The 25342-nt window shown below is 40.8% G+C and overlaps 1 protein-coding gene across 1 annotated transcript in view; it reads left to right on the top strand.

Moving 5' to 3' along the window:
• LOC137271892 (fibrillin-1-like) overlaps nt 1-25342 on the top strand; it is a 79865-nt gene that overhangs the window by 43150 nt on the left and 11373 nt on the right. Inside the window, exons 8-25 of the mRNA XM_067804279.1 lie at nt 3289-3414; nt 4517-4642; nt 7541-7669; nt 8717-8842; nt 10202-10327; nt 11537-11704; nt 14332-14454; nt 15243-15368; nt 17121-17240; nt 18431-18553; nt 19190-19315; nt 20095-20220; nt 20716-20871; nt 21571-21693; nt 22114-22236; nt 23791-23913; nt 24362-24490; nt 24836-24958. Coding sequence (XP_067660380.1) covers nt 3289-3414; nt 4517-4642; nt 7541-7669; nt 8717-8842; nt 10202-10327; nt 11537-11704; nt 14332-14454; nt 15243-15368; nt 17121-17240; nt 18431-18553; nt 19190-19315; nt 20095-20220; nt 20716-20871; nt 21571-21693; nt 22114-22236; nt 23791-23913; nt 24362-24490; nt 24836-24958 — 2322 coding nt within the window. The remainder of the gene's footprint in view (nt 1-3288; nt 3415-4516; nt 4643-7540; nt 7670-8716; nt 8843-10201; nt 10328-11536; nt 11705-14331; nt 14455-15242; nt 15369-17120; nt 17241-18430; nt 18554-19189; nt 19316-20094; nt 20221-20715; nt 20872-21570; nt 21694-22113; nt 22237-23790; nt 23914-24361; nt 24491-24835; nt 24959-25342) is intronic.

Raw genomic sequence — 25342 nt, 5'->3', positions numbered from 1 at the left:
GTTTATCCTATTAAGATAATCCAGTTTGAATAATGTCACATCCTTAAATTTCACTAAATGTCCCATGAGCCATATATATTTTTCAAAATCTTTTGATAATTTTAAATAATTTGTTGCCAAATAACCACACACTTGACAATGATTGAAACAAATTGTCCATATTGAAACAGGAAATTCATTAGACAGCGTGAGTATTTTCCCGTGAACTTTTTATTCTCTGTAACCATACGAATACCCATTGAACTTGTCGAAACTCTGTTCTGGCCCACTTAGAGACTAACGCCCAGTCTCTGAAATGAACGTATTTGGCCAAATGTTTATAAAAATCACCACAAACCATAATGAGACGGAGACTTTGTTCATTTTCAGAAACCCCGACTTGCCACATATTCTAGACTTGCATGGGCTTTCATGGACATATTTGTTTCAGGGTCTGTATGACAGACAGACTGGTGATATTTATCGCTCAGGTTAAGTTCAGAAAGTCTTCCCCATTTTAACATACGTGGTAAATTCATTATTTACCTAAAATTTGGTCAAATGACCCGGGGGTTTTGGGGTTCATTTTGAAATGTATTAGACTCCATGAACGCTCCACGGTTATATATTGCAACGAGGCCGCAAGGTATAGCCTCCAGAGAAAACGTATCGCCTCAAGAAAAAAGTATCTGTCAAGGGAAATTATTTCATAGGGATAGTGTCGGCAAAAACATGCGAGTGAGTGAGTTTAGTTTTACGCCGCATTCAGCAATATTCCAGCTATATGGCGACGGTCTGTAGATAGTAGAGTATGTGATTACACAATGCCATTTAGAAAGTGGTCAAATGCAACATATGTTATATTTGGGATTTCACTTTACTAGTAAAGTACAAATTCTAGTACCTCAGAGTCGGTCACCTAATCGCCAGCACACAAAGTCAGCCGCCTAGCCCACGAAGCCACCTCGACTTCCACGAAAATGGAAGTCGTACAACTGGCTAGCTATTCTCGAAACGTTCGTAGCCCTACGAAGTTCTTAAGCCCATTCTTAACACATTGGCTACGACCAGAGTTAAGAATTCTTAGGGGTACGAACATTTCGAGAATAAGGTAGGCCCAGGTAGTCAGACTGCGTACTTTGTGTAGCCCTGATAAGCGTAATTTGGCACGGCTCCCGTGGCCGAAAGCTATGATTGAACAATGCCATTTAGAAAGTGGTGAAATGCAACATATGTCATATTTGGGATTTCACTCTCTTAGTAAAGTACACTTCTGGTACTTTTTTGGTTGAGTCCCGCACCCTAAGTTTTACACTCGCACAACAAGCAGGCCTGCTGTCATCTGTACAGTTCCTTGGGTTAGCGACACGTCAAATCCCTTACAGCCAGCAGCATGAAGTCAACAAAGACCTTTACCTCAAATCTCCTTTTTTGGGAGGTGATTGTAATCGTAAATAATCATGGCGTCTCAAAAAGGGTCAATATATCTAATTACCGCCCACCTGCCAAAATTCAGGCGAGGATCGCCTCTACTACAGACTCGGTGTGTAGGCGGTGTCTTCTTTTGTTAGCATTGTTCTGTTGTTCCGCTTGTGCAAAGTCAGTGTGGTGTGCCTCGTTTTATCTCACATGTTGCATAAAAGCGGGCATTGACTCGATGCTTGTAAACTTCAAATTTGATGGATGGCGTCTTTAAAATCTAGGCGATTTTATGTCATCGATAATGAAATGGAGACAAACATTTTGTTTTCAGAAGAAGCTGTCCATACATATTGCAAAGTGTTTTAAAATTTTAAAAGCTGAAGCATTTGGTTGAGTGTACATTTCAATGTTTCTGTTAGCAAATCATGATTAAACCTGGCCTAGAATTCGAATTATATGTTATTCAAGGACAAAAATATCTTCAGATAAATGCGTGGTCATCGGTTAGTGATGAACAGTATAGCATTTGCAAATAAACTAGCACGTACTTCTAGACCAGTTCGTAAAGAAAAGCAAAGAACGTAATCTGCTCTAACTGTTCGTTTGTTTAAAATGTAATAGAAGATTTTCATTATTTATAACCGTTTGGATTGTTTATTGTTTTCGCTGTTTTCATGGGGACGACCCAAATTCACCCACTCTGTCGACATAAGCAAACCTTATCTGTTTGAATATTAATACAAGCCGTACTTAGTAATGTTCCAGCTACATATGACGGCGTTGGTGGATCATCGAGTCACGTGCAGAAATGCCAGTGATTGATGTAAAAGATTAATATTCAGGCAATCGAGAAACAATTACATGTATCAACACGTCTGCTATTCAGACCACTCAAACTTGTTAGTCACCTCTTGTGAAAGCGAGTGTGAGTGAGTGAGTGAGTGAGTGTGGTTTTAGAAATATTCCACTAACGTCACTGCGGGGTACGCCAGAAATGGACATCACAATTGCACCCGTGTGGGGAATCGAACCCGGGTCTTCAGCGTGACGAGTGAACGCTTAGAGTACTAAGCCACAGGGAGAGAACCTTTTGAATGGTGATAAGCTAGATGCTCAGAGGGATTAGTTTTACTAATTTCATTAGCGAACAGCCATAATCCTACGGGCATGCTCCAATATTCGATCAATAATTATTTCTGGGGTTCAGCTCAAGGTGCACATTTCCAGTCAAGGTATCATGTCGGTATTTCTTCCCCGTTAAGCTTTCATGCTGAAACGTTGCTCAAAGCGTCATACAGACAAACTATACGTATACTACAGACTCGCACACTTCAATATAAAAGGTAAACACCAAATATTTTATTAAAGCTGACATTCAGGTCAGTTTAACTATAATAGTTGAATCATGCGTCATGACACATCGAGACACACTTTCATTTATTTGCTAACCACAAAAACATGTGTTTGTACAAGGAAAGTATGCTCGCCCGTGGGACACAGTTCGCCAAGTGACTATGGTTTAAATTTCGAGTTTTCGATAAATAAATTCCTTTTAGTACACGCCCATGAAAAAACACGTTGAATTGTCTAAAACCATGTCCCAGTAACTGAACCAAGCATGGAGAGATAGTGGACAAATGTGTTTCCAGAGTTACTGGAAGGTGTTATCCATTTCTCCCTAAAACTGCAGATAGTGCTTCTTAACGGAGAGGGGCGGTGGGGTAGCCTAGTAGCTGATGCCTCCGCTCATCACGCCGACGACAGGGGTTCGATTGCCAACATGGGTAGACCGTGTGAAGTCCATGTCTGGTCTTCCCTGATATGATATTGCTGGAACATTAGCAGAAGCGGAGTAAAACACTCAGTCACTCACTCTTTCTGTTACAGACATAGATGAGTGTGCAGGGGCGATGCACAATTGTCCCGGTCCCTGTGTCAACCTACCCGGATCTTACAAGTGTGACTGTTCCATACCCGGATATCAGCCCAGCTCGGCCGACCACTTCTGTGAGGGTATGTGACTGATATTTCTTTTTGGAACCGCCATGATGACTTATCCATAAATAGCTTCAGTGTTGTGCTTTAATATAGTGTTTACCAGCTATCCGGGAGTAGGTAACTCGAGAAGGAAAGGCCAGAAATTATCTTTTCAACACCCGGACTCAACATACGGGGTAGCTTTGCTTTAAGGATGAATTGTGTTTGCTTTGTATGTGGCAGCTGACGTATCGAGCTATATACCTCAAAGGAAATCTACCCATATAGGATTTTGTCTCTTTGAGGGACGCAACGATCCTCAACAACGTGTTAGGGTTTTCGATCCTGTTTTGAACATATCACTCTGAGTGTTTTACAGTGTGAATTTAAAAAGGTTTAATACTCTTTGTTCCTTTGATGGGATCGGTGCTTCTGTCGATCCATTTCTAAATATTTCACTTTTTGAACGCAACACTTAAATTTTGAATGCCCGTGATTACACTTTCTCAGTAAAGTACAGATTCTTTTGTTGGGATGAGTTCCATCCGGCCACAACACTGAGTGGGTTGATCGATTGACTTCGTGTGCTGGCGATTGGGTGCCTGACTCGGAGGGTGTGGGTTCGAATCCCAAATAGGAATCAACGCAACAAAAGACCTAGAATGTGCACTTTACTGAGAACGCGTAATCCCAAATATAACATGTGTTACTTTTGACCACTTTCTAATGGTATTGTGTAAACATATTGAGTGTGTGTATACATACACTGAGTATGTGCTGCAAAGAAACACGGCTGTAGTGCTGAAACACGTGGATACACATTCAGAACGAACTGCGATTCGAACCACAATAATAGGTTTTGGTGTGCCAAAATGACACAACTATGCCAAGGAATGTTCTTAGATTTGTTGGGGCGGTGATGTAGCCTAGTGCTTAATGCACTAGAAAAAGGAAAACCAAAAAAGTGATAGTAATAACAATCAAATCTGAAATATCGTTGTTGTGTATTTTACTGAGCCAAACAGCAAATGGAGTATATCTGTGCACCTTCTGAGATCGAAGGCATTAGAACATTGATTCTTTTACGTGTGAAGTGATGGGCAACCAGGTGTAAATTCTAACCATATTTGTGTTTCAGATTTTGACGAATGTTCATTAAATAATGGCGGTTGTGACGACATTTGCATCAATCGCCGGGGCTCGTATCAGTGCCGTTGTGATCGGAAAGGGCTAACACTGGCCGCTGACCTACATTCGTGTGTGGGTGCGTACCAAACATTCAGTATGTTTAATCTTAGCTCAACTTCAGCCAGCCTGAAGGCGCAACAGATCAAGGGTAGCAGTCTGAACTTCAACAACTGAACTTCAGTCTCACAATGCGTTTGCAGATTACGCATATAAGTGCAGTCTTCAAGCCTGAATTAAGGTACCCTTTCAGACTATTTGGACCTGTAGAGGTCTACAAATTCCAGACTCTAACATAAACTTAAGACTGCCTTATCGCAAAGATCGACTTGTGCCAATGGGCACTAGTGTTTCCAGATTCTATGATGGGCATATATCGGTAGAACGCTAGATTCGGTTTACACTTCTTAGAAACGACGACAGTCAAGTAGATATTTTGAACACCTAATGTAATTTCCCTTCAATCGAAAAATCGTGATATTTGCAAAAACACCCCAAACAAACATAGTTATTGATTACACTGAAGCAAATCATACAAGACGTATGTTAACAGATTAACTTTGATTTTCTGACCAATCTGTCTTGAACGAACATAATACTAATTGAAATTGGATCAAAACAATGTTTTTCGCCAACGACACACTTGTAATAATTATAAACATTAATTTTATTAAACGTCAGATTTACAATGTAACTCTAAAGTAATAGTTCCCCGTGTAAATCCATCCCTCAGTAAACAGAACCTATTTTAGCCAGGACAATGCGCTTTTTCTCATATACAAGGCTTGTAGGGTAGGTATTTTTTAATATTGGTAAATGTGTACGAACGTTATGCTTAAGGCCCGGGTTCTATTCCCCACTTTGATGGAATGTGTTGAGCCCATTTCTGGTCACGCCACTCGCCCAGTGATTGTGCTGGGATGTTGCTGCAAACAATACGTGAATGAGTTAGTTTTACGCCGCACCCAGCAATATTCCAGCGATATGACGACGGTCTGTAAAGAATCGGTTTTTTACCAGACAATCCAGTGATCAACAGCTATCTGTAGCTATTTACCTCATTTGCATAAATATATATTTCCATGTCAGCACAGCTGCATTTTTATTGGATGATGGCAAATTAAAAATATGCCGAGCTAAATATGGCGCACAGTCAACCTCCTATTTCCCAGAAGTGTCCACTATGACAATGGCGATGTGGGGTGACTGTGTACCGACTGACAATGGTGTCATGTGTCGGAACGTCGCGGAAGTATTACCATCCCATCAGGAGACAGGATTCAGATACTGAAATTAATGAGGAAGTTGTCATTGTTCGTATCATTAGTTGAGATAAAATATGTGAACACGTGGTTTAGAGATCGTGATTAACAGTAGGAAAATTTACGCTGATCGTGACTGTGCTAATATGGACAAAGTAACGTATCACGAGATTAGACGGGATTTGGGATTTAGAAGTGAATGCTTATGTTTTTAGTATTTGAGTGGGACAGTTCTGACAAGAAGTTAAGATATGTCAAGGTCCACAGGTGGATCCAGAAGGGGAGGAGAGGGGGATGGGGAATATTTTGGACACCACCTCTGTCTCCCTGTCTGACTCCAAGGGTTGATGTATCCATGAAGATCCTGGTTGGCGTTGGTCTTCAGCAACCCATGCTTGCCGTAAGAGGCGATTAACCGGAGCGGTTGTTTGGCTGACACATGTTATCGTACCCATTTAAACTGATCGGTGCTCTTGCTTTTTACCACTGGATTGTCTGGTCCAGAATCGATTATCAACAGACTGTCTCCATATAGCTGGAACATTGCTGAGCGTACCAACCACGTAAACCAACCAACCAACCCAGGGATGATGGTTTGAGCGTAAGTGCCACGACTCTACACAACAGACAGCGGCGCCTCATAGGACAGGGTGTGTCCCCTTAGTGTTTAGGTTACGCACTTCATGTAAACTCCATGATATAAATATGATCTGGTGGTCAGACTCGTTGACTTTGATGGAAGATACCTTTGTATCCCAATTGCGTTGATCGATGCGCATGCTGTTGATCACTGGATTGTCTTGTTCAGACTCGATTATTTACAGATCTCCGACATATAACTGGGATATTTCTGGGTGTTGCGTTAAACAACAATCAAACAAACAAACATGTAATAATTATTGGTATGGATGTCTAGTCGGGGCGTGATGCATGTGTACAGTCATTCCGAGATGACTCGTCTTCATTTACCATCCTCGATGCGGGCGTAACATTCGGTACCTACACTCGAGTGGCCGTTGTCATTGTACAAAGTGCTCTTCATCCTGTATTGGCGAATACCCGTCGCCTTTGATCTCGCCGATAGTAACAAGCACAAATATATTACAGCATGTCAAGCTGACGATGCAGGATGTTTCCTATTAATTACTCACGTCAATCTGACGTAAAAATATGATTAAATGCCTCTGTGTGTGAGCGTGCGCGCGCGCATTGAGGGGGTGTTTCGGTAAGTGAGTGAGTGGGTGAGTGAGTGAGTGGGTGAGTGAGTGAGTGAGAGTGATCGGCTGAGCAAGTATGTTGAAGTCGTAGCCTTTGCGAGTGAGTGAGTGGGTGATAGAGAGTGAGCAAGTATGTTGAAGTGGTAGCCTTTGTGATAGATAGATAGATAGATAGATAGATAGATAGGAGCAAGTGTGTTAAAGTCGTAGCCTTTGCGAGTGAGTGAGTGGGTGATAGAGAGTGAGCAAGCATGTTGCAGTGGTAGCCTTTGTGAGTGAATGATAGATAGATAGATAGATAGATAGATAGATAGATAGATAGACAGACAGATAGATAGATGCATAGATAGATAGAGAGAATGAGCAAGTATGTTGACGTAGCCTTTGCGAGTGAGTGAGTGAGTGAGTGAATGAGTTGAAGTCGTAACCTTTATAGTTCCTATGCAACGACTAGCGGAATTTGGATTTCTTCTGATTTTTTTTCGTTCGTCAAGTTAGATTTCAACGAATGTGAGCGGTACGGCGAGAAACTCTGTCGTCACGGCTACTGTGTCAACCTGGACGGTTCCTTCCGCTGTGAATGCGAGATCGGGTTCGAGCCTGGTCCGGACGGAACCACCTGTGAAGGTAAGAAGGTGCAGAAAGACCCTGCCAGTAATGGTCCTTATGTTCTTCAGTTCTTACCAGAGTTTACTACAGATCCTGATGTGTATGCTTATACACTTAAATTTTGCGACTATGACGAGAGGGAACGGCTTTGTGAGAGTAAAACGGTGTTCTCTACCCGAGTCGCGGAAACTGCTGTGAGTGGTACCACACGTAAATACGTAGCTTTACAAAATACGTATTTATATATTTCCTCAATGTCTATCTTGCATAATGACAGATGGATTATATTATGTTTGTGTACAGCTACAAAATCCACATACTATGTTATGTGGAAGGAAGTATGTGTGCGCTACCGACAGTCTCTCAAAGGTCACAATAATGAAATAGAGTGATCTCCCTTGTGATACAGCGTTGAGTCTTCTTCTGGGTCGAATTCTGTTTGATTGTTTTGTGTTTTTTAACACGTTAATTTGACAGCATTAGGTGGAAAATATCATAATGTATTAATATCTGCAATGGTATTCATTTACTAGGCTTGCTATGTGTGCAGTGTCACTGTACATGTGTACATGTATATAACTGCACACCATGCCGTAAAAGACTAATTTTTCAGTAATGTACTAAGTTCAGTTATCTTACTTGCATCTATATGTAATGATGCATACTGCCATTATCAAACAGACTGAATGTTGAATACTGAGATAGTCCACTGTGGGACTGTAAGCTGTACCTGGGATCATTATATGGCAATGAAACATTTTCTATGTTTTACGTATTGGTTTGTCTATCCCAGATTCGAACTTTGCATTCAGTCAAGATTCAGCAGTAAATTTGCTGAGTGAAGAGTTTAGAGTCATTCAGTCATGTAAGTCATTATGTTATGGTGCGGTGGATTAGCTTGATTGATGAAGCATTTCTTCAACATGATGAAGGTCCAGGTTCAATTCCCGATTGGTAGAGTGTCTACAGGCCATTTCTGATGTTCCATAAATGTGGTTTTCCTAGAATATTGCTAACCCTGGCATGAGACCGTGCTCATTGTGTGCATCATGTCTATTTCCTCAGATACAAATGAGTGCCTAAACAACAATGGTGGCTGCAATGACCGCTGCGAGAATCAGTTCGGCTACTTCAACTGTTACTGTGACACAGATGGTTTCCTTCTTGGGGAAGATGGCTTCACCTGTGAAGGTATGATCATCACCAGTGCAATCTGTCACTGTCCCTTCACAATCAGCTTCCATGTTATGGATAACTTTTGTTTTCGGTTCATGGTTTTGGCAAAACATACTTTAAATATATTTGTATGTGTCCATGCAAAAAATCTGAACTTCTGATAAAAATAATTATTTTTCTTCGCCTGTTCAAAGGCTGATGTTCAGTCCATAACTGATTGAAATATCCATAAACTTTCTTCAAATGGAATAGTTTTGTTATTATGTAATAATTTTTATGTAATCTTTCAAATAATTCTGCCTTACAGAGGTGACTTGCATTTCACTGATAACAAAAAAAAACAACCCAATTTGGTTAGTTTTTCAATTTTGCATTGAAAGAGTACTCTGAATTTAAGAAAATAAAAGCTTTTGAAAAAATCCCAATTTTGATAAAATTGTCTTTTCCAAATCTGTCTGTTACTGGGACTGACTGACCAACTGAGTTTTGGTTGCACACTGCTTTTAGCAATATTCTAGCAACATCACAGCAGGGAACACCAGAAAGGGCTTCACATATTGTACCCATTAGGGTATTCGAACTTGAGTCTTCCTCATGACGAGCCTGCACTTTAGCCAAAAGGCATTGTCACCGCCCCCTGCTAGTAGGCACCTAGTTAAGTTTGGAACCATAGTTAATACTTATCTGAGCCAGAAGGTGTAATGTGTATTTTTTGTTCTGCATCTTGAATCATTTTGTCAACAATACTAGTTCTTATATTTGTTGAATTTAAATGGATTTTTTTGTATGTCAATTTCTTAAGAGTGGTGATTGTTCAATTTCCTCTGACTCATTTGGCTGTAGGGAAAACTTGGGCTGATAGTTATGTTGACTAATGCATATCTGTCAGTGTGTATAATCCTGTAGGTTTACTTAAGACTAGGATGTTCTCAGTAATATTACACTTCCTCATTACATTATCTGATTATATTGGTATTTAAAGGTGTTGACATATACTACATGCAATATGACTGATAACCATCAAGTAAATAACATTGATGGGAGATATTGATGAGTGTACCATTCAGTAAATGATATATATGTTGATGTCAGATATTGATGGGTGTACCATTCAGTAAATGATATATATGTTGATGTCAGATATTGATGAGTGTACCATTCAGTAAATGATATATATGTTGATGGCAGATATTGATGAGTGTACCATTCAGTAAATGATATATATGTTGATGGCAGATATTGATGAGTGTACCATTCAGTAAATGATATATATGTTGATGGCAGATATTGATGAGTGTACCATTCAGTAAATGATATTGATGTCAGATATTGATCAGTGGTCCCTCAAGTAAATGATATATTTGTTGATGACAGATATTGATGAGTGTGCGATCGAGGCGGACCAGTGTGAGGACCAGTGTGTCAACTTGCCAGGATACTACAGTTGTGAGTGTTTGCAAGATGGAATGGTGGTTGCCACGGACAACATTACCTGCACAGGTAAAAGTCCATTTGTATATGAAATTACCAATTATAACTTATTTAATTTCTCACACTTTTCTCTCACATTATATCAGGATTTTTCGGTAGGAAGTACACACCAGTTATTTATTCTAGAGGGATTTAAATGAACTCTGGAAACCTGTACTCTTTTACTCCTGTGGATATTCTTTATTGGAGTGGGTCCTCAGCATATTATGTAGTTGTATGAGATGACTAAATGGATTTGGTTATGACTTGGATGCTTCGGATATTTATGTGTCATTTTACCTTCAATCATTAATTGCTGCACATGGAAAATAGCCATAGTAGTTAATTGATCAAGGGAAGTAACTCTTCAGTCTCATAAATGTGTGAACGACAAAGCAACCTTTACCAGCTCTAGGTCAGATTTGCTGCATGTTTTCTGTGAGGTTAATATACCAACCCGTGCATGTCCTATATGAAGAGTTGGTTTTAAATTGGTTGTCAGCAAATGTTCTCACAAAACCAAGAGGCAGGTGGGAAAAAAATAAATAAAATGAAAAATCACCACTTCAAGTAATATTCCTTGTAAAACTAAAAGTTGTTTTTTTTTCGGCAATTTATGAATTATATATGGAGCAAAAAATAATCTAAAAAAAATTTTGTGTAAGCTTACATTTTGCTCAGCTAAACATTAGAGTTATATTTTTTGAGTGGGGACAAGAAATGGTTAGTACTTTTCTTATTCTTGAAAAAATGTGACCAGCGAATCCGTAAAATGAGAAATAAAACTACTGTGGCCTTGTTAGAATGCAGGTCAGAATTGGTCTTCAGCAACCCATGCTTGTCATAAGAGGCGACTAACAGTGTTAGGTTGTCAGTCTCACTGACTTGGTTAACACATCATATCCCAGTTGTGTAGATCAATGTTCATGATATTAATCACTTGATTGTCTGGTCCAGACTCCATTATTTACATACCACCACCATATAGCTGGAATATATTACAAAGAGTGGCATTAAACAAAAACAACAATAACAGCAATAATAAAATCATCTCTGATGCATGGTCTATCCAAATTGCGTAGATTGATGCTCAGTCTTCAGACATTATCAAGGAAGAGACATTTATGATCGATTTGAAAGGATATAATCATGACAAAATAGAAGAATAACACATGAATTTAAGAATGTGATAAACTTGAATGTATGTCTGAGTGAGTTTTTGATTTTTGATTGTTTCAGGATGCGAACAGAACGAGTACTACAGTCTGGCAGATGGAAAGTGTCACCCATGTCCAGTCAACTCCATTGTCTCATCGCAGTTACAGTCACCGTATGCCCAGTCTTACACCGACTGCGAATGTCTACCAGGGTTTGATGGAGATCCCCAATACAACACACCATGTTTAGGTATGTTTCAAACAAACAGGTGCTTGCTACATCATACTGGAAATAATTATTCCAATTCTGAGGGAACAAATCTAATTGTACCAGTATCATATGTCAAAACAAATAGAATGTTGATAAAAATATTCATATTCCGTTTTTGAGAGATTCAGGAGCGTTGTGGGAGTCATGGAAACATGCTACATGGAAACAGGGGGTCGATGTCACCAAAAATGATCAGATTAATTACGGAGGGAAGCATGACAGTGAAAAGTGACAGTCCTATTTTTTCAGATAGATCAGTTAGAATTTGAACATTATGTAAGGTGAATGAAGGGGCCATGATGGTAATACATAAGAAGTGGAGTCAGCAGACCGTGATGCTGTCCTGTGACTTCCCTGGACTTCCTACCCCATAATAGATAACATAATCAGTTTACCCCAGATTAGTTATCCGCTGCACTGCATTTTGTGAGGTGTATTGATAATAATGATGGTGATGGGGCCATGATGGTAATACATAAGAAGTGGAGTCAGCAGATTGTGATATGGTCCTATGACTTCCCTGTACTCCTAGACTACATAATCTGTATACCTCAGAATAGTTAACACCCACAATGCTTTTGTGTTAGGGGTATTAATATGCACTCCATCTGTGCGTCCGTCCGTGCACAATTGTCTTTTCTGGAGCAGAGCTCTAAAACTGTTCAATATTTCTTCACCAGACTTGGCACATGGATAGGTCTGGTTGTGTACTGGTGCCTTTTGACAGTTTAATATTTCTGAATAAAATATTTTTGGCATTTCCATGACAACATGTTTGACTGAGACTGAAACTGGTGGGAGTGCTCCCTTCTGGAGCAGAACTTTAAAAACCTTTCAGTACTCTCCTTCCATTTTTCTATATACACACCAAAACATTTGACACAATCATAACTTGTAGACATATCCATAAAGAGTATTTAGCCATGGTGGGGGATATTAATGACTTTGTCCTCTTGTTCATATTACCATGTGTCTGTTATGTAAGATTAGGATGAGGAGTCAGCAAAGTGTGATACAGTCCTATGACGTCCCTATACCCCATACCCCAAAAGTCATTATATAACCAGTATACCCCAGAATAGTTCATATTACCATGTGTCTGTTATGTAATATTGGGCTGAGGAGTCAGCAAAGTGTGATACAGTCCTATGACGTCCCTATACCTCATACCCCAAAAGTCATTATATAACCAGTATACCCGAGAATAGTTCACATTACCATGTGTCTGTTATGTAATATCGGGATGAGGAGTCAGCAAAGTGTGATACAGTCCTATGACGTCCCTATACCTCATACCCCAAAACAGATTACATACCAGTATACCCCAGAACAGTTCATATTACCATGTGTCTGTTATGTAATATCGGGATGAGGAGTCAGCAAAGTGTGATACGGTCCTATAACTACCCCATGTCCCATACCTCATACCCCATAACGGATTACATAGAGTCTACCCCAGGATAATTAATTTAACTATGTGTCTGTTATGTAGCACCAGGTAATGTGTATCTACAGGATTGAGTGTGACGAGCAAGGTTACAAATCTACCAGAAAATCAACTGTGAAAAAGCTGGGGTAGCTTAGTGATTAAAGCATTGGTTTGTTAAGGCAGGGATATGGGTTTGATTCCTGATTTTATTGTAATGTATGAAACCCATTTCTGGTGTCCCATGCCATGATATTATTAGAACATTGCAAACAGTGGTGTAAAACCACTCACTCACTCCTTCTGACATCTGCTGTGTTTAATGTTACTATGTGTCTGTTATGTAGAACATGGGTTTCACTTCTGACCTATGGTGGGGTAGCCTAGTGGTTAAAGTGTTGGCGTGTCAGGCCAAAGACCTGGGTTTGATTTCCAACATGGTAGCAATGTGTGAAGTCCATTTCTGGTATCCCATGCCATGATATTATTATAATATTTAGTGTTTGTGTTAATGCGGAAACCAGTGTTTTTCACAATAAAACACATGCAAACAATATTTTGTGTGCATGTTTTAGACGCATAGATTTGGATCTACTTAAGTTTAAAAGTACCTTAAAATAGCAACATTTTAAAAAAAACCCATCATTTTGAAATGAATCAGGATTGTAATGAAAATTTCACGCTCAAAAGATTTGGACTACATATTTATAATTTTATTGCTGTACACACTACTAAAAAACCTACCATGAACACTGAATATTGGAACCATACTCACTCAAAGTGACCTATGCTGTGTGTTATGTAGAACACAGGTATGTAGAACACAGGGGTTCCCAGTAGAAACTGTTTCACCTGTGACCTGTGCTGTGTGTTATGTAGAACACAAGGGGTAGCCCATAGAAACTGTTTCACCCATGACCTGTGCTGTGTGTTCGGTAAAACACAAGAGCTAGCGCGTAGAAACCCTCTCACCCGTGACCTTTGCTGTGTGTTATGTAGAACACAAGGGGTAGCCCATAGAAACTGTTTCACCCATGACCTGTGCTGTGTGTTAGGTAAAACACAAGAGCTAGCCCGTAGAAACCCTCTCACCCGTGACCTTTGCAGTGTGTTATGTAGAACACAGGGGCTAGCTTGTAGAAACTGTTTCACCTGTGACCGATACTGTGTTGTATTTCAGACCGCGATGAGTGTGCACTGGGGGAGATCAACTGTGAGTATGGCTGTATCAACCAGCCAGGTGGTGCCCAGTGTGAGTGTCCACAGGGATACACGTCAGAGGCAGACAAAGTCAACTGTGTCGGTATGTTGGTTCGTTTGTTGTTTAATGCTGTACTCAGCAATATTTCAGCTATATAGCGACAGTCTATAAATAATCTGGTCTGGACCTGAAAATCCAGTGATCAACAACATGGGCATTGATCTACAGTTGGGATACAATGATATGTGCCAGTGAAGTCAGCAAGCCTGACCATGTGATCCAGTTATCTACCTCTTACGATAAGCATGGGTTTCTAAGGATCAGTTCTAAGTGGGATATAACTATTCATGTTGGTATGTTGACTTTGAGTTTTAGCTATTTCATTACTGATCTGCTCAAGGTTTAGTCAAATATAACATAAGATTATGATTTAGGAAGTCAGTTTAATTCAAATCAAATATTAAAAAATAATACATGTACTGGAGGGGTTTGTTTTAGCCTAAAATTCCTTCTGAGTACTACCCAGATACATGGATTGGCACGTTTCCATGTTTACCTCCTTGAGTATTATTTAATGTCCAGACCAGCAATTTCAGTAGACTACCTAAGCTTCAGATACTATAGAGGGTAGTGGGGTAGCATAGTGGTTAAAGCTTTCGCTCATCACACCAAACGACCATGTTTGATTCCCCACATGGGCGCAATGTGTGAAGCCCATTTCTGGTGTCCCCTGCCATGATATTGCTGGAATATTGCTTAAAGCATCATTAAACCTATACCACCCACACTACATAACTCCCAGCCAACTCAGAGTGCTGAGGGTGCTTGTGAGAGTACTGGGTGTTCTGTAAATACTGCGGGGTTATCAATATGTATCTCTTTTGCTGTAGATATTGATGAATGTGCGGTGAACCAGGGAGGCTGCAATCACATCTGCATCAACACCGATGGCTCCTACTTCTGCGAGTGTGACGGAGATGGCTACATCATGTTGGAGGACCAACACACCTGTCAAGGTAGGACTGTATCTACAGGTGTGAGTGTGATGGAGATGGCTACATCATGTTGGAGGGCCAACACACCTGTCAAGGTAGGACTGTATCTACAGGTGTGAGTGTGATGGAGATGGCTACATCATGTTGGAGGGCCAACACACCTGTCAAGGTAGGACTGTATCTACAGGTGTGAGTGTGATGGAGATGGCTACATCATGTTGGAGGGCCAACACACCTGTCAAGGTAGGACTGTATCTACAGGTTTGAGTGTGATGGAGATGGCTACATCATGTTGGAGGGCCAACACACCTGTCAAGGTAGGACTGTATCTACAGGTGTGAGTGTGATGGAGATGGCTACATCATGTTGGAGGACCAACACACCTGTCAAGGTAGGACTGTATCTACAGGTGTGAGTGTGATGGAGATGGCTACATCATGTTGGAGGGCCAACACACCTGTCAAGGTAGGACTGTATCTACAGGTTTGAGTGTGATGGAGATGGCTACATCATGTTGGAGGGCCAACACACCTGTCAAGGTAGGACTGTATCTACAGGTGTGAGTGTGATGGAGATGGCTACATCATGTTGGAGGGCCAACACACCTGTCAAGGTAGGACTGTATCTACAGGTGTGAGTGTGATGGAGATGGCTACATCATGTTGGAGGGCCAACACACCTGTCAAGGTAGGACTGTATCTACAGGTGTGAGTGTGATGGAGATGGCTACATCATGTTGGAGGACCAACACACCTGTCAAGGTAGGACTGTATCTACAGGTGTGAGTGTGACGGAGATGGCTACATCATGTTGGAGGGCCAACACACCTGTCAAGGTAGGACTGTATCTACAGGTGTGAGTGTGACGGAGATGGCTACATCATGTTGGAGGGCCAACACACCTGTCAAGGTAGGACTGTATCTACAGGTGTGAGTGTGACGGAGATGGCTACATCATGTTGGAGGACCAACACACCTGTCAAGGTAGGACTGTATCTACAGGTGTGAGTGTGATGGAGATGGCTACATCATGTTGGAGGGCCAACACACCTGTCAAGGTAGGACTGTATCTACAGGTGTGAGTGTGATGGAGATGGCTACATCATGTTGGAGGGCCAACACACCTGTCAAGGTAGGACTGTATCTACAGGTGTGAGTGTGATGGAGATGGCTACATCATGTTGGAGGGCCAACACACCTGTCAAGGTAGGACTGTATCTACAGGTGTGAGTGTGATGGAGATGGCTACATCATGTTGGAGGACCAACACACCTGTCAAGGTAGGACTGTATCTACAGGTTTGAGTGTGATGGAGATGGCTACATCATGTTGGAGGACCAACACACCTGTCAAGGTAGGACTGTATCTACAGGTTTGAGTGTGATGGAGATGGCTACATCATGTTGGAGGGCCAACACACCTGTCAAGGTAGGACTGTATCTACAGGTGTGAGTGTGATGGAGATGGCTACATCATGTTGGAGGGCCAACACACCTGTCAAGGTAGGACTGTATCTACAGGTGTGAGTGTGATGGAGATGGCTACATCATGTTGGAGGACCAACACACCTGTCAAGGTAGGACTGTATCTACAGGTGTGAGTGTGATGGAGATGGCTACATCATGTTGGAGGGCCAACACACCTGTCAAGGTAGGACTGTATCTACAGGTTTGAGTGTGACAGAGAAGGCAACAAGTCTAGTGTATGTGGTGAATTGTTTTGAGGTGACTTTATCAGAAATACTTGCCTTTAGAGCTCACCTGGTGTGTTTCAGACATCAACGAGTGTGAGGACCCCCTCTACTGCTCCCATGGATGCGAGAACGTTGAGGGCAGTGTTGTGTGTCTGTGCCCAGATGGCTACAGGCTTGACCAGGACCTCAGGACCTGTGTAGGTAAGACACAGAAGATGAAGGCATTTTCACTTAATGCAAATGGTATCGTGATCATAACTCTTACATGGATAGACAAGTTGACTTGTTTTATTGATTTTTATAATCAGCTCTAGGCAGAACTGGAAAGAACAGAATTCTTGTGATTTTTAGGCATATTTTCTATGATGAGAATAAGCGTTGAGACAATAATACATGAAAGTAGATTTAGAGGCTCTGAGTATTTCTCACGAAGCACAGCATTTAACCTTTGCTGAAGTATGGGTGATGTACCTTAGTGATGAGAAATGTCAAATGTCATGATTTTGATTTGGTTTAAAGTTAAAAAGCAGTTTCAGTATTGTAAACAATCTGACAACTACAATATCATGCTCAAAACTTGATGCTTTAGTTTGACATTAAAATATATTTTTAACTTTGAATTATGCGCAGTGGTGTTCCGAATAATTGAAAAAATCAAAGACGCATTTGGTCACAGTGACCAAATGACCAAGCAATCAAACGTTTCTCATGATGAAACACAAATGATTTTGGAACTGTTGTTATGTCTTTAAAGTTGTCAGGGCCTGAAAAGTTGTTTAATTCTTGGAAAACTGCCTTCACTAACTGCCTTCACAAACTGAAAAGTCATTACTGAATATTTCTGGAGGATCCCAGTAAGTGTATATTCATGATATTTTAGTCATCACTTTAAAGTATCAAGTTTTATCAAGTTAAGCATATCTGCAATAATAACCCAGATCGGAAAATCTGAAAAATGACATGAACCAATTTTTTTTATGTTTGTTCATTGGTAATGAAGCATTCATTATACTAATGATGAATGATGCTGCCAACCAATTTCATTGCTTTTTTCATTGTGGTCTGTGCACTGCCCATGGGACCACATGCAACATCATATGAACCTAACTTGACTAACCCCTACATTGTACATATGTTATTGACAGTGTATGAAATAAACCAAAAAACAAACCAGACATCAGGTCTGGTGACTTCAAAATGTTACCAGCCCAAAAAGGATTTAACCAGACAAGATATAGTAAATTTACCCAGATGAATGGAACATCTAAAATTTTTACCAGACCATAGAAAGCTCTCGTCTCGGAAGGTCGGACAGGCCTTGTTTCATGCACTGTTATTCACAACATTTACAGCTTTGTTCATGGCTGTCTACTTCATGTTTCTCTCTGCAGATTTTGATGAGTGTGGGGCCTATGAGCCACCATGTGACCAGATCTGCATCAACTCCTTTGCATCCTATGAGTGTGGATGTCACAAGGGATACAAACTATCTTGGAACAAAACCTCCTGTATAGGTGAGTAGTACACACAGCGTCTGTTAAATCATCAATTTCGTTTGAATTTTTGAAGTGGTACCGTGAGCATTGTCCTTTCTCATACATCAAAAGGAAATTAAAATCTAACTGACTGGGGGACAGTGGGGTAGCCCTGTGGTTAAAGTGTTTGCTCATCATGCTTAGGGCCTGAGTTCTATTCCCCGCCTTTCCCCTGCTGTGATTGCTGGAATATTGCTTAATTGCACACTCACTCACACACACACCCTCCCTCCCTCTTCTCTCACTCACTCACTCACACACACACACTCACACACACACACTCACTCACTCCATTAAATGACTTATTAAAAGATTGTGCTAACTCATTTAAGAACACTTGCAACCTTGCAATACTTTCATCCAGCACTTTTGGCTAAGTGGCACTTTCTTTTTGTGTTATGACAAGTTCATTCAATGATTTACTGAAGATACCTTAAATGGTTAAATAAACTGTGTTCTGTTTTAATGTTTTAAAAGAAATACATGAGTAACGCTTGATGCTGAATTGATGTATGGACTTGAAAATATGGATTATTAAGCCAACTGATTGTGGTTTCATTATATAAGACATCATAGAGTACAATCCACACATTGCCTCCCTGGTTTCTGTTTTAGATGTGAATGAGTGTATGGAGGGGGAGAGCATCTGTCAGGAAGGCTGTATCAACACTATTGGATCCTTCAAGTGTGTGTGCAACACCCCAGGCTATGCCTCCGCAGATGATGGTGCTGCTTGTATTGGTAGGTACTTGGTAGGCATTTTTGGAACCCACATCCTTTCCTGAGATTAATTACCCCTCTGGTGTGTTATATCTTGTCCATCTGTCCATCTGTGAGTCTGTAATCATGTTTGTATGGACCAATACTGATATGTATTTATTCATGAATTTTCACACACATGCAGAGTGTCATTGGTTGTCATTTACTATTAGGTGATTTTCAGATGTTTTTCCCCATTTCCATGACATCAAATTTGACTTTAAATATGTTCATAATTGGTGTGATTATGTGGACCATATCGCTTGAACTACTTAGTATTCTTTCATGAGACTATGCATACAAACGGATTCACTCTGTTGGAGCCTTTTGCTATGTAGGGATTTTCAGATTAAATTTCACTTTCATGGTAACAGTTTCAATTTTTGTCATCTGAAGAAGACTGGTAAACAGGTAATACAGAATTACCTAAATAATTGTGTTAGAATTCAAGGTCAAGGTTCCCAGTAATCTGTGTTTGTTGAGAAACCTTAATAGATTGGGTGGTCTAGCCCAGTTGTTTTATTCTAGATTGCACATTGTGGCACAGAGATCTGCAGATTATAGCGATCACTGGTTTGATCCATATGTGATCATTGTTTAATGGAGAGTTGGAATATGGCTTTACAAAGATTTTTATACACAATGTCATAAAAGAGGCCATCTATGCTTTTGTGTCTGAGGAAAATTGAAAACATACTTTAGGATTATATTGAACCAAAACATATACTGCTATGGTGATCCTCTACTTGGGCTTGTTCCAGATGTGGATGAGTGCAGACTGAACACAACCAAGAACCTATGTCAGCAAGGCTGTGAAAACCTGCCCGGTACCTACCGCTGTGCTTGTTTCGCTGGTTACCGGAAGGCAGGGGCAACCAAGTGTGTCGGTGAGTGGTATGTCCTGAAGACCACATGCATGTAGAGAACCTGCAGTCTGTACAGTATAGGGATGGTAACCATGGTGGTTGATGTAACCTTGTTTGATGCTGTGATCTTGGTGTTTGATGCTGTGATCTTGGTGTTTGATGCTGTGACCATGGTGTGTGATGCTGTGACCATGGTGTGTGATGCTGTGACCATGGTGTCTAATCCTGTGACCATATTGTTTGATGATGTGACCATGGTGTTTGATGTCTTACTGTTTGATGTGGCAACCATGATGATCAGTGATGTAACCATAGTGTTTGATGGTGTGGCCATGATGATTGATGGTTTCTCCATGATGTTTGATGCTGTAACGATGGTGTTAAATGTGGTGGCCACGGTGTTTGATGCTGTAAAGATGGTGTTAGATGTGGTAACCATGGTGTTTGATGCCGTTACCATGGTGTTAGATGTGGTAACCATGGTCTTTGATGCTGTAACCATGGTGTTTGTTGCAGCATGCTCCAGGGGGTACTATAGAGACACGTCAGATGTGGGCTGTCAGCGCTGTCCGCCTCACTCCTCCACTGAGGGGTCCGCCAGCACCTCCCTTGCTAGTTGTCAGTGCCGCAGTGGCTATGTCGGTGACCCAAGCAACAACATCCCCTGCACAGGTCGGCATTGTCATATGTAGGGTAGTTTTGACTCCTGAGACATAGGCAACATATCTAGTAGATGACAACTTATTTCTCCTCTTATAATGCAGTATGTATATTATGTACACTATTATTATCTATCTTTAATGTTGTTTTAGATAAACCTGTGGAATGTTTTTGAAAGACTTATCTCTGACACCAAATCTTACTGAAGTAGTAACAGCTGTATTAGTTTTCTGTTTTCGTGGTTTTTGGAGGTGATTCATATGTTTTTCCAAACCAGAAGTTCTTATCAATTTGTTGTAGAGATAGTCAGGGAAATAGGACCATATTTAAAAAACCTGGCCTCGGGCATGTGTTTTCCAAACCAGAAGTGATGTCATAAATGTGCTTATGACTTTGTTACTGTGGAAACTGGTGGGTACCTTGAAAGGCGTCCAGGGAACAGTAAGGGTGGGTCTGATTCTGTTTTGGCATGAAGTGAAAGAACCCTTTTAGGCCAACACAATGCCGTGGATAGACTGTTTATCCCTAAGACTGTTTTCAGTGGTATGCCACACGCTACCTTTTGACTTTGTTACCATTCTGTTTGAAAGTTAGATGGTGGAAAATGTCACTTGTACAACTTCTAGCTTGTCAGAGTTCAGTCCGAGCAAGTATTGCTGTGAGTATGAATCATATTAAGCTTCAGCGCATTGATAATGAGCTGTTTTTCAGACTTTGACGAATGTGCCGACAACGTTCTTGGATGTAGCCATGTTTGTATGAACACAGACGGAAGTGCCTACTGCACCTGTCCTGGAGGTTACAGACTTAAACCAGACAGGATGACTTGTCAGGGTAAGTGAGTGAATGAAGCCTTGGCAATAACAAAGCAAAGGCTTTATGTAGTGCATGTGTAGGGGTGTGTGGATGAGTGAGTGAGTGAATACCTCTCAGGGTAATTGAATGAGTGAATGGGGATGTGTGGATGAGTTAGTGAGTGAAGACCTCTCAGGGTAATTGAGTGAGTGACTGAGTGGACGAGTGTTTAAGGAAATGGGGCTGTGGATGAGTGAGTGAAGACTTCACAACATATGTAATTATTTAGTGAGTGAATGAAGACCCTTCAGGGTATATTAGTAATCGTGAGTGAGTGAAAACTTCTGAGGGTATGTCGTTAAATGAGTGAATGAGTGAGTGAGTGAGTGAGTGAAGACCCACTGGGTATTATGTCGTCTGCATGAATAAATGTTTTGTCAAGCTGTTTACTGACTGCAGACGTTGATGAGTGTGCCACCTCCAGCCATGACTGTGACCAGAACTGCGTCAACACCATCGGCAGCTACCAGTGCGGCTGTGACCTCAGATACTTCACCACCTCAGATCACCGGACATGTATAGGTGAGATTCACATGTATGTGTTTGTCTGGCACTATCCAGTACAACATCACATTAGTGAGATTCAAATGTATGTGTTGGTCTGGCACTACTCCGTACAACATCACATCAGTGAGATTCACAAGTATGTGTTGATCTGACACAACCCAGGACAACATCACACAGGTGAGATTCACAAGTATGTGTTGGTCTGACACTATCCAGTACAACATCACATTAGTGAGATTCAAATGTATGTGTTGGTCTGGCACAACTCAGGACAACATCACACAGGTGAGATTCACAAGTATGTGTTGGTCTGACACTATCCAGTACAACATCACATTAGTGAGATTCAAATGTATGTGTTGGTCTGGCACAACTCAGGACAACATCACACAGGTGAGATTCACAAGTATGTGTTGGTCTGACACTATCCAGTACAACATCACATTAGTGAGATTCAAATGTATGTGTTGGTCTGGCACAACTCAGGACAACATCACATCAGTGAGATTCACAAGTATGTGTTGGTCTGACACTACCCAGGACTGCATCACTTATGTGAGATTCACAAGTATGTGTTGATCTGACACAACCCAGGACAACATCACACAGGTGAGATTCACAAGTATGTGTTGGTCTGACACTATCCAGTACAACATCACATTAGTGAGATTCAAATGTATGTGTTGGTCTGGCACTACCCAGGACTGCATCACTTATGTGAGATTCACAAGTATGTGTTGGTCTGGCACAACTCAGGACAACATCACACAGGTGAGATTCACAAGTATGTGTTGATCTGACACAACCCAGGACAACATCACACAGGTGAGATTCACAAGTATGTGTTGGTCTGACACAAGTCAGGACAACATCACACAGGTGAGATTCACATAAGATCTTCAGTTATCCATGCCTGCTTGTAACTGTCATGAGAGGCAACTAACTAGATAGGATGGTACAGCAACGTGCAGTAAACTTGGACAAAGTACTGTGACTATGTGTCCCAGTCCACCCAGCTGTGAACTGGGTACCTCATTAAGAGGAGAGAACCACAATAAACTCAGTGCACCTAGCCACAGCAAGAGTTGTATACTCCCCAGGGAGATGAGGATTGATAATATGAAGTGACGTTGAGATTGACATCCAGTAATTGAGGGAAACAATTACCAGCACCTTGAGCATGTAGATCAATGCTCATATTGTTGATCACTGGATTGTCTAGTCCAGACTTGATTATTTACAGTGTTGCCATATAGCTGCTATATTGCTGAGAACCTCACTCACTCACTCACTCACTCACTCACTCACTCACTCACTCACTCACTCACTCACTCACTCACTCACTCACTCACTCACATTATATGCTAATTTACTTCACCATGTAACATACACCCAAACCAACCTGTTCTGTGTAACTATCTGAAGACATTGGTCGGGTAATCCTCATGACTGCATGTAGGATTTGAAATAATAAATACTAGCTAAAAGTACTAGTTCGGAAATATGTCAGTGTGGCATGTAAATTATCCATTGCAATATGCATATCTAAACCAAGAATCAATGTTGCAGACATTAACGAATGTGAAGACAACAACTTCGGCTGCGCGCACGAGTGTGTCAACACAGTTGGCGGAGCACACTGCACGTGCCCAACTGGCTACGTCGTGACCCAGGGAGGCAAGGAATGTATTGGTATGACTTACATACATATTCTCCTCATGGTTTCCTTTGTTGTGGAGGGGAGAGGGGAGGGTACAGACATTTTACCCAAAATTGCATGTAGGTTGGTAAAAACTAGGTATATTCTTTTTGAAATATATATATATTTTTCTTTTTAATTGCTGGTAGTAGGTAAGGGGACAAAATTGGGGATCGAAAAAGTGCAAACAAGAAGAAAGGTGTAATTAATGGACTGGCTGTTTAAGGTAGTAATTGATTCTTGAAACTGCACTTTCAAAATGTTCCTTTACAGCTTTTACCTTTCAGGACGTTTTAATGTTGCATGTATTTTCTTGTTCAAGGTCTGAAAAACTCCCTCTCTCTTTATTCATTTTGAAATCTTATTTTGGTCAGTTGCCCAAATTCCAAATCCATGTTAAAAATGGAGAGTAAGATTTGTGAGCAGATGTGTCTTCTGCAGATGAGGATGAGTGTCTCACTGACAACGGCGGCTGTGATGACGTCTGCATCAATACTATCGGCTCCTTCAACTGTGAATGTCAGAAAGCTGGATTTGAAAAATACCACTATGACACAAAGAAATGTGTTGGTAGGTAACAACTAAAGCAGATTACATTCCCTTCCAGCTCAAGGTGAGTGAGTGAGTGAGTGAGTGAGTGAGTGAGCGAGTCAGTTGTGTTTTACTCTGCTATTATCAATTTTATGGAGTATTACAGCAAAGCGTTAGGGGCTATATGAATGTCAAGTTCTGTTTTGTAAAGAACACAATATTTCTTAGTATATCTGTTCTCCTTCACCAAATGATTTCACTTTGAACTCACAAGTTCCATTTCAGAATTTAGTTGTTCCCCTTATCACTCCTAAATACCATTCAAAACTTAATCTCAGATGGGTCACGATGTCAAGATACTGATAAGTCTGTGTATTATTTCAGATATCAATGAGTGTATTCGATTTTCCCCATGTCAAGATTTATGTAAGAACACATATGGTTCCTACAAGTGTCGGTGTCGAGGAACTGGACTTGTGATGTCTGAAAATGGTCGCAAGTGTTACGGTAAGTGGAAGGACGGGACGTGTTGGCCGGGATATGTGAAGCCCACACAGAAACAGTGAACAAGTAACAGTGTATGCTTGTCATCTTTTCAGTTTTGGTATATGTAAATGGTTCTCTGAAACTGAAGTCACCTGTACACTGTTTGCAAATGTGTCAGAATGAACAACTGCAAAAAGCCTGTGTTGGTGACATGCTATGTAGATTGCATACTTTTATATCTAGTGCTGTTCTGTCGACTGTTTTGTTAGATGTCTTGTGCCATGGTGTCTGATAGTGTTGTAAGTGATACTGATGATGTTCTGTGATGCTTATGATGTTCTGTGAGGCTGGTGATGTTCTGTGAGGCTGATGATGTTCTGTGATGCTGATGATGTTCTGTGATGC

This window comes from Haliotis asinina, chromosome 2 (assembly GCF_037392515.1).
Source record: "Haliotis asinina isolate JCU_RB_2024 chromosome 2, JCU_Hal_asi_v2, whole genome shotgun sequence".
NCBI lineage: Eukaryota > Metazoa > Mollusca > Gastropoda > Lepetellida > Haliotidae > Haliotis > Haliotis asinina.
This window is presented reverse-complemented; position numbering and strand designations above follow the sequence as displayed.